The sequence below is a fragment of the Tachypleus tridentatus genome, chromosome 13 (genome assembly GCF_004210375.1).
Source record: "Tachypleus tridentatus isolate NWPU-2018 chromosome 13, ASM421037v1, whole genome shotgun sequence".
NCBI lineage: Eukaryota > Metazoa > Arthropoda > Merostomata > Xiphosura > Limulidae > Tachypleus > Tachypleus tridentatus.
Window position 1 is genome coordinate 90,774,746 of NC_134837.1, and position 14,522 is coordinate 90,789,267.

General features: G+C 32.1%; 1 protein-coding gene across 5 annotated transcripts in view; it reads right to left on the reverse strand.

The window, feature by feature from the left end:
* Positions 1–1,892: 1,892 nt before the first annotated feature.
* LOC143238219 (putative inorganic phosphate cotransporter) overlaps positions 1,893–14,522 on the reverse strand; it is a 41,924-nt gene continuing 29,294 nt past the window's right edge. For all 5 annotated transcript variants that reach the window (XM_076478264.1, XM_076478262.1, XM_076478263.1 and 2 more), the window contains 4 exons: positions 13,490–13,622; positions 12,010–12,165; positions 6,144–6,229; positions 1,893–3,531 (listed from right to left, as the gene is read on the reverse strand). In XM_076478264.1, the coding sequence (XP_076334379.1) occupies positions 3,355–3,531; positions 6,144–6,229; positions 12,010–12,165; positions 13,490–13,622 (552 nt within the window). In that variant the 3' untranslated portion in view covers positions 1,893–3,354. The remainder of the gene's footprint in view (positions 3,532–6,143; positions 6,230–12,009; positions 12,166–13,489; positions 13,623–14,522) is intronic.

The following is a 14,522-nucleotide window of genomic DNA, read 5'->3' on the forward strand; positions in this document are numbered from 1 at the left end:
AGATTTCAAACTTAGCAACAACCAATTCTTTTGTTTTCATGAAAATTTTTGATTAATTAAATAACGATTTATCATCTTCACGTAAAAAAACCGTACATCTCTAATTCAGTAATATTTTAATATTAAACGTAAATAATCTGAATGAAAGTTATACTTTTTGATGATAGTCCTTCTAATAATAAAATTCGAACACCGGAATGGGTCTATATTTGTACCTTTCAACCCATATAACAGTATTTTGATGATCAAGACCTTTCACTAATTCTTATGGAAAGTCTAATATTAATTTGTAAAGCGAATTAAGGTATTATTACAAATAAATTTATTCCTTGAGCTTGTGATTAATAAGTTCATGCGAGAGGAAATTAGAAAAGCCACCACTCCTTTAATTCAAATATTGATGTTCCAAAACCTTATAGTTATCGTATATACTAATTAAATATAAACTGTGATTAATTAATGTAACTAGTTGTATTTCTACGAGTATAGCTATGAGGTGTTTGGGAATAAGTTATTATAATGAAGCCTTGATTTTGTTTAAGGTTGTCAGCAGCGTATGGAAAGGTAAGGGATAATTTATTTATAAATATACATATTTAAGATGCTGTATAAAATATATGAAGTTTACTGTTAGGTTCATATATTTTCCTGCGTATAAAAATAATATTTATCCTCGACTCTTGAAACACCTCCAGTATTGCTTGCTACTTATTGTAACACTGGTAATTACTCCAATTATTTTAATGTCATAAGTATATATGAAAGTGAAATTAACTCAGAATAACTTAAAGTACAATCCATTACCTAAATGTCCGGCTTAATGAACGTTAGTATTATTACAATTTTAAAGACAAAGGTCGGCTAGCCTGTTCTTGACATTCTCGTGACCGTAACTCTAACAAATTTTGGTTTCTCTGCATACTGGAATGAAACGGACTAATTATTTCTTTGTTTCACAGGTGTGGTACTTTAATTTGTATCTTGTTGTCATGTTAGTAGAATAATCACCATAACAATATTATTCTTATTTTTTATTTTATAGAACAAGCTGAACAAGGGTTAAGATCAGCATGACACATTCGTTTAAATTTTTTTTTTGAATTTCGCACAAAGCTACAAGAGGGCTATCTGTGCTAGCCGTCCCTAATTTAGCAGTGTAAGACTAAATGGGAAGGCAGCTAGTCATCACCACCCATCCCCAACTCTTGGGCTATTCTTTTACCAACGAATAGTGGGATTGACCGTACATTATAACGCCCCCACGGCTAAAACGGTGAGCATGTTTGATATGACACGCATTCGAACACGCGACCCTCAGATTACGAGTCGCATGCCTTAACACGCTTGGCCATGCCGGGCCTCGTTTAAATAAATGTTGTTTATTACTTCAGTCGGCATTTTTCTTTTTCAAAAATACGTTCCCTATTCAAGTTATTAGCAATTCAAAATAATTTAAAGTGTCTAAAAATTCGACAAAAGCACGATCTTTGCCAAAACATGGGGAATTCTCGACAGGAACTGATTTAAAAGTTTGTACTTGAAAAAGAACTCAGAGTCGTTCCATGAGTCACTATGCTGCAGCTACAAATTTATTACTGCTCTATAGAGAAAGCTTGTTTAACCTTTCGTCACTGATTGAGGTTTGATTCTGTTTTAGGGATCTGTTAGTTTCTTTTTTTTACGTCTTCTTTCAATGTTTTTGTCGATGCTGTTATAAATAATCCTAGATTATATTACAGAAAACAAGATGATTAACATTTAAAAACATATTTTTAACACAATAATTCTTTGTTTTACATATCGTGTCAGTATTGTAATAGTACATTTTACAGTGTAAGATGTGTGAGGTTTTTATCATGGTGAAAGAATCTCATATTGAAGCTTAATTTTCATTTTCTCGAGTTAGTTTTAATTATGAATATATATATATATATATACAACACTAATCACTTAAAACTATTATCTTTTTACTAAATTGAATTGGTACATATGTATTACTGAAAGATAACAAGAAACTCAATTTTCTTTCAATTAAGCATCAAGATAAAAACAAAGTAGGTACCAATGGAAATCACTAACATTAAAACAGCTTTTACAAACGTGTATTTTATTAGTTTACTATATTTCTAACTGCATTACAGTATTAAACGTTTTGACTTTTATAATTCTTTGCATAACGTGTGTATATGAACACGAATAACTTAAAACGCGACCTTCATTGTATATTACGTTAATAGTAAGCATTTTAAAAGTATATACGTTCTAAACATAGAGTACAATTTAAAAATGTACTTTAGTAAGTGTTTTGATGATATATTTAGATGTTTTAATAATCACGCGATTTATTTCGAAAACTTTAACCAATTTACTACACTGACATCTGCTCTTTAGCTATAGCAGTTGCATTGTGTCTTAAGCCAACTCCTGAGAGAGAGAGTACTGACAGAATTTGGGCTGGGCTGTTTGAAAGTAGTTGTTTCTAGTGAACATAAGGAATCACAAACATCTAAAGTATTCTCCAACACTTTGAGAGTTTGGGCATAGAAGTAATTTAATTTCAGTTCTAAATTGAAAAACGTTTTTACGACATACATATTATTTCATGAAGTGTCGGAACTCATCTACAACTTTATGTGCCAGAGTTACACTCTAAAGCCACCTAGCAATGATACATCCCTGTAAGTTATTAAAAATTTTAACTCTGTTTGAATCGAATTTTGCTTTTCTAAAGATGTGTTAATTAAAGTTTATATTTGAACCTGATGTGGATTATTTTCTTTTGATTGTATATTATTCCATATTATTACACTAATTCATCACTAGAAACTGAGTAATAAAGCATGTTTCATGTAAATTATAATATTTTAATTTATTATGGGTATGGTATAAAAAATATTTGTTTTCTGAAAGTCATCACAATATATCTTTAGATTTTGTTACCAAACATTAGATCAAACTCAGTAAGCATAATCGCATTACCTATTTTTCTCTATCAATGCGAAATATAAATCAGATGAAAGTGTCTTGAACTTAATATTTTGTTCACTTTGAACATTATGATAGCTTAGTATTATATGTCAACTTGTACCTTTATATCGTTCAAACAGCTTCTGGTATCTGTGCACTTATTATTGTTTTTACATTAGGCATAGGAAATTTTATACTGCATTTTCTTAAGAACCATACTTATTATATGAATATTTTATATGTAATCTTATTCAGGTTTTGACCGTGATAATATCTTGCTGTAATATGAAAGTCATTAATGGACGTGGATACTATGAGAAAGGTTATAAATAAATGTACATTTTTACAATCAATAGTCTTTGAAACGGTAAATAGAAGAATGTAGTCCTAGAGTCTACAAGAATTATCTTCATCTTCTTTTCGACATTTGGTGATTTCTTTTCCATGATTTGCAACTCCCCACCATTGTAGTTCCGCTGAACCAAATGTGGCAAACAAAACTCCTGTTACCAAATAGACTACGGAAGTTGAAATAAAAATGATGGACCATTGGTGGAGTGTTTGCTGTGAAAAAAAAAGTTCTTATTCTCATAAAGATTTTACCAAAGGAATAATCTCAATATAATAAAGTAAGTGCTGTTTTCCCTTTCTGTAAAAAGGATAGAAATCTAAAAGATAGCTGAATAAATTATTTCAGAAAAGCAAGCATAACAGTAACACTAAAAACAAAGATCGGTTATTGTTTTCAAATTCACCATCGATTTTAACAATTTTTAAAGATTTATTCAGTTGATTCTGTCATTACTATAACATAAAGTGAAGATTTATTGTTACATCAAACCAAGGCCCACATAAAATACGTTCTCACATTACATTTAGTTAACTTTATCGCTTGTGTCCACTCTTCACGCCTACACCTTCTGACCAGCCTTTAAATGGAAATGCCTTGTGAATCAAGTCAGAAATTAACAAGGTTTTAGAATACGATAAAGTTGAACCTGTTGTTAAATGTAAAACTAAATATAAACACTGAGAACACTAAAGATAAATAAAAAACAATATCAAACAGTTTAAAGCAGAATAAAAAGACAGCTAGCAGTTATTTAAAGATTTATTTCACACATATATTTAAGTTCGGTGTGTTGTTGCTATTATGGATTAGATTTAATTATAATTAAAAATTTCATTATAATTGTATTGCATAGATTCCAATCAAGTTCAATGCACCGGGAAGTGACACAAAAATTGGCATTCGGATCTAACCATTTGTTTCACTCTCCTGGAACCAATATGTCTTTCCCCCTTATACTGATGAACACGTACTTCAGCTAGAACGTATACAATCCTTTCATTCAACTGTTTATTAAGTATTTAAAACTGCCATAAGTATGTAAGTGTGTTTCTATATATATATATATATAAATATAAAGCACAAATATATGTGTGTCTGTCTGTTCTTTAGGTCAGGTCGCTGAGCCAGTCTCAACCAAACTTTGTGAAATTATAGCTTGGAACAAAGGGCAAGTTAATGGGGTTTCACAAACTCCACCTCTCCATTATAGTTATTATTAGGTATTTATTATCTGTGACGTAGGTTAACGTTAATTGAATTCACAGATGGCGCCACGTCTTACACCAGAAAAAACTTTATTAAATTTTCTGCAACACAACATACGCACAATGTTGGGAGAGCACACACGCGTTTTATATACATCAGAGTGTGCATTAGTACTCTCTACGCAGACATACAATGAAGAATATGGCCGCTACTATTGCAGTAACACATAAACTTAACTGAAGTTTCTACTCCAACAGCCACCAGAAGTATGAAATGAAGAGTCGTTTCTGAGTTATACCTACTTCCATCTTTTAACTTCAGCCCTAAAACGTTTTTCCGGCCAGTGACCTTCAATTAATTAATTACACGAAGCACTGCGGAATAACACTGAGAACTGAGTGTTGAAAGCGGGTAACAGAAATCGTTCTTACCACCACCACTTTCGCCGCAATCTCTTCCTACAGTCAATCTTACCATCGTCCAGTGTTTGAACCTTTTAACTAGAGAAGACGAGTGAACTCGCCTTGATGGCGTTAGACCGTTTCTGAAATGGGGAAGCCGTTTCATCTCGTCGGAGCAATTATTGCTTCTTTTATAGCTATTCTATGTTGTCTATCACATGTTTTGGTTACATGACTATGTAATTCAGCAGTTTTTTTGGTTTTTTTTTTACCGCTGAAACAATGGTATCAAACAAACGTCGCAGGCGCACACTGCGTCAGTTTGACTTAAGTTTTAGCTAGTAACAATTCCTGGCTCGGCATGGCCAGGTGGGTTAAGGCGTTCGGCTCGTAATCTGAGGGTCGAGGGTTCGAATCCCCGTCGCACCGAACATACTCGCCCTTTCAGCTGTAGAGGCGTTAAAAATTGACGATCAATCCCACTATTCGTTGGTAAAAGAATAGCCCAAGAATTGGCGGTGGGTGGTGATGACTAGCTGCCTTCCCTCTAGTCTTACATTGCTAAATTAGGGACGGCTAGTACAGATAGCTCTTGAGTAGCTTTGGGCGAAACTCAAAACAAACAGACAATTCATTGTTATCATCAGATTCTGAAATTGATGTTGAGTTTCAGTTTGGCGTTGATAATTTAGAAGTTACAAATGCTGTTGTTATCCTTTACTGCAGTAATAGAAACAATACACGAAGTAAACTAGTTTCTATTTGGAAAACAGGACACGTGTCTTAAGTGAAACAATATTTTGGAAACATTCGTTTTTATTCGACCTTTTCAAATCGCAATACATTTTCTATTCCTTTTTTAAAATTTCTTCTTATTCTCGTTATTGAAGATGATCGATACATTATTAGTACGGCTAAGCAAAAAAATAAAAATTACTTAAGTTTTAGTGTATTTCATTTTGATGTAATTTGTCTGGTGCATCTTTGTGTGTTGTGAATCATACAGGTTTTCCTCGTCACAGTGCAGATTTCCTTTTTCTCGCAAACGTTCTTGTCTTTTAAGTTGGAGTAAGAGATTTAAAGGTGATCTTATATGTTTTCGTACGTTTTCTCTCTTATGTTTTACAAGCATTAATGTTATTTTGGAACAAACAGGTATTTATTTCAAAGTACTGTGATACTGATAAGATCTGATAAAAAAAAAAAATTCAACTCACTTTATGTTCGGTTAGGATCCCAACAAAAGCCGGAGCAATGAATCCACTTATCTCAGACAGGCCATTTGTTAGACCCATTAAGGTACCTGAAAATATGAATACTTCAGGTATGGCCTTTTATTTAAGGTCGATGTCCGTGAGGTTTGAGATACTTAACCAGCAGTACATGTAGTTTTAAGAAATTTATATTTGTTAAAGAATAAAGAAACCGATTAGCTACTTACAAACATTATCAATTTACGTACAACTCATTGATCAGTTATATTTTAAGTTTTCTATAATAGATGTTGATGCTGCGCATATATATTAAAAACACAGTTAGAAAAACGTCTTAGCTTAAATATAAATTGTAAAACCCTATCATACATTTGTTTATTTTTAAATACATGTGATATATGTATATATTATAACAAAGAGGTTCGAAACTGACAAAATGCTGAACAGTTGTGTTAAATCAGGAGAAAAAGGGAAAGATGGGGTAATACCTTTAGCAATACGCTTCATAAATTTATTTATTTTTCTAATCCGAGGGTCGCGGGTTCTAATCCCCATAACACTAAACATGCTCGCCCTTTCAGCCATGGGGGCGTTATACTGTCACGGTCAATCCCACTATTCGTTGGTAAAAGAGTAGCCCAAGAGTTGGCGGTATGTGGTGATGACTAGCTGCCTTCTCTCTAGTCTTACACTGCTAAATTAGGGACGGCTAGCGCAAATAGCCCTCGAGTAGCTATGCGTGAAATTCAAAAAACAAACAAACAATTTATTTTTCAATAGACCATTAATCTTTATTTTTCAATTAGCTTCAAATGATTAGAACAACGTAAGTAATGTATTAATTGTTTTGTAAGAAATAAGGCACGTTTATTAGTCTTACACTAAACTAAACTGCGTTCTGTTCAAAATTATTTAATTATGTTCACTAAATTGATAGAAATTAATTGTTGTTTCATTTATATTATTTACAGATGGTTTTATATTAATCTAATGTGTGACTCTGCATATAACCCAACGAGGTTGTGCTCCATAGTTATAGGAGATTCCGCATAAATAATTATAATAATTAAAAACCTGTATAAAAGCCTTAATGATAAATACCGGTAACTGTTTTTTTTTTTTTGGAAATATTTCATATGCTATTAGTTGTTGTGTATTTTTTTTATAATTAAGCACAAAGCCACACAATCGGCTCCCTGTGCTCTGACCACCATGGGTATCGAAGCCTGGTTTCTAGCTTTGTAAGTTAGCAGACACCTCACTGTGCCACTGAGGAGCTACGCTATCAGTAAATCCCGAATTTGTTGTATCCAAATATGCAATCCATATAATGGTAATGTATTTTGTTCATGGCTTATGGACAGTCAAACAGCCCTAAGGTTTTTGAATGGCCACACTATTTTACCAACAGTGGGCACGCACATGAAGTGATTATTTTTTTTAAATTGTCAAAATCAAATTACGTAACTCCTTGTTGTCTGTTTGAGATTGGAACCTTGTTCTTATTTGTTAGAATGGTTTTGCTACTATCATTAACAGCAAACACCCTATATTTGAGTGTTGTCACAGCACCTTGGGGCTTGATAGATGGATTTTCTTCAAGAAGAACCGTAAAAAAAATGAAAAAGTCAATGAAGATCGCGTGGATGTACAGTTTGCAGATCGTTAAATATTTCGAACTCTTGAACACACAGGTAATCAAGAGAACAAGAGCGATTAACAATGAGAAGTAAAAGAGTAGCATAGTCACGGTCAGCTGGGTTCGAGGCTAGTAACTGAAGATCTGTAGGGTTCTAGTCTAAAAAAAACAAAACAAAAACATATGCAATTACGAATGATGATAAAGGTTCACATAATGGATCCACCAGTTACAAAAGAAAGCGTTCTCTCATCAACTATGGAATTTCTGCTGATGAGGCGGCCAGTTGTAACTTGGTTATTCTTTACGCTACCTGGAATCGTAATATAGCACTATATATGATACAACCTACTTTAGTTTCACAAAATTCGAAAAAAAAATGTTTGTTTACGACCGATTCCTGCCCCTGGCTAAAATAAACCTGAGCTTTATCTTACTTCCCATCTAACAGGTTTCCTTACTTACTTACTTATATATTATTATTTCTTTAATTTTTTTTCACTGTACAAATAATGTTATTTTATTGTGGTATTTTCTCCTTATGTCCTGGACCCGGCATGGCCAGATGGGTTAGGACGTTTGACTCGTAATCTGAGGTTTGCGGGTTTGAATCCTCATTGCACCAAACATGCTCCCCTGTTCAACCGTAAGGGCATTATAATGTGACGATCAATCCCACTATTCGTTGGTAAACGAGTAGCCCAAGAGTTGGCGGTGGGTGGTGATGACTAGCTGCCTACTCTCTAGTCTTACACTGCTAAATTAGGGACGGCTAGCACGGATACCCTTTGTGTAGCTTTGCGCTAAATTCAAAACAAACAAGCTAACCTTATGTTCTGTAAGACTTGTAAAAATGTTCTTAATCTTATTTTAAGTCTGATAGTTTAGCATTCTATTTCAGGCACATTGGATCAGTTGTAAATCAGATTATAACACTAAAAACCGAATTTCAATATCCGTAATTGGCACATCGCATGTAACCTGTGATGTAGTTTACGCTTTACAACAAGCAATAAAACTTGCGATATATATTGATAGCATTTTGTACACTATCGTCATCTAGTTTGCAAAATATAAAGCTGAAAAATTATCTCAATGTTTTCATAACTTCTATTATAAATAATAATTTGTATATAAGGTAAAATTAATAACAGTTACAATATATTTCTACTGCAAACTCAGGTTCATTTAATTAAAAATTCATTTTATTCTGGTTCATTTTTCATTTGGCTTGATTTATAAGAAGGGTTAAAATCAAAATTTTATAGCAGCCACTTTTTCAATAGGAATCTAACGCATATGTCCATACGCGTAAGCAAATAACAGCATTTTAGAAGAAGGCTAATAGAGAAAATTCCACATTAAACATGGGCAAGAAATTCTTGCAGAATGATGAAAGCTTCAGTAACAAGTTTTATTAAGTAAGATTAATTGTATACTGAACTACCTAAATATAAATGTTAACTTACTAAAAACTTTATACGTAACCTCCAGGAATAAAATGAACATAGCTAATGCCATATGACAAAAATAACAAATCATGCAGTTTTCACTTGTGTAGTAAGATAATACTCGGTTAAGTGAACAATTAAGTATTCATAACCTGTACATGCCTTTATGTGTCAATAAGAATGAATCCCTTCTGATAATAATCTGACAATTCTTTCCCAATATGACTTTCGTTTGAACGAACTGAGCCTCAGAAACTGATAAGTCTAAGCTTTTAAGTATGGAAGTTGTTGTTAAAAACAGAAAGTAAATTCAACGATTTGCTACGGTAGAATATTGTAACATGGAAGGAAGTGTATCATACATTTCTACACCTTTTTATCTTATTGATCTTAACTTAAACTGTCTGTTTAAGTTGATAAAAATGATGCTTTTACATTGCTGTTTTATGACCAGAATCATGCTTCGTTTTAACAAACATTTCTAATAGAGACGTTTCTTCGAAGCTACTTTGGCTTGAGAAAACATTATTGTTTTCAAATGTATTACAATATTCTCATTGATATAAACTTACAGAATCTCACTTTTTCGTTTTATTACACGAAAACGAAAGTGTCTCATAACTTTACTGCTAATCTATAGAATCAAACATTCATATAACTAGTAATTTTGAAAAGCGTTTTTTTTTTTCTTTTCAAGTTAGAGTTATTTAAGATGTTATTTGGCTGTATACATGTAAACACTGATATTGTAATATTCAACTAAATGAAATAACTAGTTATAAAAAATTAAATGTCTTTCTGAGCCTGTCTTTGTTTTTATGATGCCAGTTTCTTATGATGTGATTAGTACCTGAACAATATTTAAGGACATTATAGAAATTATATATTTAATTAGTTGAAGCAACAGATGATCTACCTAAGAACTAAAATCTGTCCGAAATAATAAAGTAAGCATTAGAGTTGGTAAGCTATGGACATAAATCTCGCATTTCCTCGATAAACATGGACACATGTTAACAACCACTACAGTTACCTAATTAAACCCAAATAACCTTGATACACTGATATAAAGCTGCCATCAATAGGATCATTTTCGTAACTCTACGAGTTCAAAAACCTAACAAATATGTTGTAAGTGTAAAAAGCATGATGGGGCTGTATTTCTTCACCAAGCTAAATTCGCAGTTTTGGGAATTAAAGAAGATATAAATAAGAGAAAGAGAAACCACAGAAACATTATAATAAAAAAAAACAACAGACAAACTTCTTTTGCAACTGTTTAAATGTATTGAACTGTCTCTTTAACTATGCATTTACTCTTTCATATTATGATCACGGGTTCGAATTCCCATCACACCAAACATGCTCACCCTATCAGCCGTAAGGGCTTTATTATGTGCGGTAAATCCTACTATTCGTTGAGTAGCCCAAGAGCTTGTGGTGGGTGGTGATGACGAGTTATCTTCTCTCTAGTCACACCTTGCTAAATTATGGACGACTAGTGTAGATAGCCCAGATGTAGTTTTGCATGAAATACAAAACAAATCAAACGAAATTTTTCATGTTTCAGAACATAGAAGGTACATTTGTTGTTATTTTTATTCAATATCGTAAAGACTGTAACAATTACAATAAAATACTTTAGCAGTATTTCAGATTAGATTAATTATTGCTTGAAGTTATGCACAAAGTAACACAATGTATTATCTATGCTCTGCCCACCACGGGTATCGAGACTCGGATTCTAGTGTTGTAAGCCCGCTGTGCCACTGTGAGCGTTTCATATTAGCTCATAATATACAAAAGAATTTTGGAAACGAAGATAATTACAAAATATTACGTAAATTGATTTTTTTTAACTAGTATATATGAGACCAACGAACATTTACTGATACTGTTTGTGTGGTAGTAGATAATCAGTGTGTAATAAACGTTTTTCATCTTACATCACGAAATAAGACACATAGACGTAGAAAGATGCAGGTAACCGCTGTTAATTACTGCACAGACACCATCACTTAGCAACAGCAAAATTTGTACGAATTATTAAATTTTAAAGTAGTTTCATGTTTAATTAATGAAATCATTAGCAATTATATCCAGTTAATAAAATAATGCAATAATTCTTAGATACTTACACAATATTATGAGTTCCACTGCCACTCCGTATTTTCCCAATGTGAGTTTAAGGCTTACTATTCTCAATCATTTCAGAGTTAAATAAACACAAACATTTAAAGTGTGGATTTGTGATGCGAAGACTTAACTATTTAATCCCAATATACTCGAAACATAATCATAGAGTTCAAATTATACCAATTTAAGATTTGTTGTTGTTTCATATTAAGCACAAAATTACAGAAAGGGCTATGTTCTGTTCACAGAGGATATCAAAATCAGATTTGGAGCGATACAAATCCGCAGACGTACCATTGTGCTATGTTGGATATGTTACAATAACTATATTGCATTCACCATTTTGAAATATTATTTTGTGTATCAATGAAAAGAACAAATTCTTATCCACGATTCTACTTAAAAACGTCATTTATTTAGTAATTACGATCGAAACACTCACGTTTTTCTTTCTTTGTTAAATGTTATCAAGTCTAAAAGAAACATATCATGAGATTGTGTTTGACGGAGGTGGTAAATATTTATTTTATTTTATTGCTCTTAAGAAGTACGCAAGTACACGTTTTAGACTAATTATAAAAGTTACAGAAACATAACTATTACAAAGACAATTAGGAAACAAACATTACGAAAAGTAACCTACCAGCAAAGTCAGGAGCCAAATCTAAGTGATTCACCATGTACCCTGAGAAGGAAAACCCATTTAATGCCATGGCTAGTGTGAAGAGGATGACATTTAAGTTATTACTGCAACCAGCCAAAACTACGCCGACGAGACACAAGGCCGGTCCCATAGAACCTAGAGAATAAAAATATTCAAACACAAATGGTAAACAAATACAAATTCATGTCACTCGCATACAGGAAGGCAATAAATAATGTTATTATATAAATAAAGTCAATACATAAGAAACCAATGAAAGTTAAAATTAAAACATAAGTAATAAATGACGATGCCTTTTTTAGAATGTTATTTTTGACCTGATGAAAGCAAAAGTGTATCAAAATGTTTATTTCGAGCCAATGTTATAACAAAGCAGAAGTTTTTAAAGATATAACAAATGAACAATAATGATTTTTATACTGTCCAAAATTTATACAAAGCATAAACTCTGTCACTAATTTTAATAATGATCTCATCTTTGGGCAATAATATGCTATAGGATTTTAACATTTCCATTTTAATGTGTCATAAAGGTAAGAGTTTGCAAACGTGTGAGTACCTTTCCTAATAAGATTGTTGCTTTAAGAATTATTGAAATCAAATAATTTTATAGCCTAACTCATTTTTATATTTACAGAATCACACCAAATCAACACTTTAGAACAAGGATATGACGCTGAACATATATATAACTTGTAAATTAAACACTAAACTCATTAGTGATTAAATACAATTTTACTACAATTTTTTTTTTGGCTAGGAATATTTGTTACATGAAAGAGTATAAGATTAATAAAAAAAACAAACTTTCAGTAATCCAGCTGTTCGAGTACAGACTCTTGAATATACGTCAATACTCATGGTTAAGTCAGCTCTGATACATGTATACACGATTGTATACTTCATATTATAAAATTGAGATTTTCCTCTCAGTTCTCTTGGCTGCCACGTATTAACAATAATTATGAAGTAGGAGATCTATATGAATGGGGTAAAATATTTCCAAATAAAAAAAGTTCCTTGTTGTTTGATAAATATTTTCGAATAGTCCTGACAAAATAGGAAAGAAAAAACAATAAAAAATTGGAGATTTTACAACTTGTATATTTCTTAATCAATTGCCTTGAAATTTTATATGAAAAGAAGGGGTTCAGTATAGCATATTCATTAAAAATGTCATTGGTAAATCACTGTCGCAGCTACAAATAAAAAGTAGAAAATCACGAAACTGCCACTCCTGTTCATAACACAGAGTAACGTGCAGGTTGTTTTGGCCGCACGACACACTACCGTATGAGTGTCTTGATAACTGTAATTGTATGACACTAGCAACATTATATTGAACAAAAAAAAAGTGCCTAGAATAAACCTAGAAGGTCATATAGTAACGAAATAAAGTTAAGCTACAACAATACGTGCTACAACAAGACTGATACATTGTAATGGTTGAAATACTTACCAATTGTATTGCACACTTTTCGAGTGACGCTGATGCTGAGATATCTTTTTTTTACCATGAAGTCAGCTGTAGTTCCAGTGATCCAAGCAATGAATGCCCGAAAAATATACGGAAGAGCCGACAGCATACCGTTCTATCATCACAACACATATCATCAGGTAATAATGTAAAAAAACAAAAAACAGCTGAATTTGGTCTTAATTTTAACAAATTATTTTTCAGTGACATATATAGATGGTTGGTGGAGGTTGGAACATATCAAACGTTCAATAAAAAATCTCCACTAGCTAAAGGTGCATTCAATAATAAAAATGACTTTTCGCATAAACATTTTTTTTATTTAAAAGATAACACATTTTTCCCTTCTCCTCTTTCAATGAGAAAATGTTATCTATCTTACCTTGATAGTTGAGTAAGTGAACATTTTATTCTATTTAACTTCCATTACACTTACAACTTAGTTTTCTACATTAGTTAAAATAAAAATCATTGTTTAACATTTTTTCAGATGATATAAAATATTATATAGAGGTAAGATTAACGGTTTGTAACTCTACAGTCTAGAGTACTATTTCTTGTGGTAGAAACAAGTCGGATGAACCCATTTTGTCGCTTTGCGCTTAAAACAAACAGCTAACTAATCAAGAATATTATTTAAATGTACTTCTTAATACTTCTTCAATGATAACGTATTTCATACATGACAAAGTGTATTTGTACAGAACGTAAACAGGATACAGCTTTGGCTTCCTACGAAATGTATAACATTTTTTATCCCATAATGATTATTTCAGAGTGTACGTTGTGTGTGTGAAGCTTTATAGTGAGAGCAACTCTGTTCTGTCTGGTTAATTTAACATGTAACTAGTTATAGGCGTAACATATTAGATACACTTTGGTTTCATAAATGTAACGTGTCTTTTCAATTATTTACCACTTTGTGAAATGCATACAACATAACATTTAATATTTTCAAGAGCAAAATCTAGAGTAACGTTGATGCATTTCGCAATTTGTTTCACTTGATGTAAGA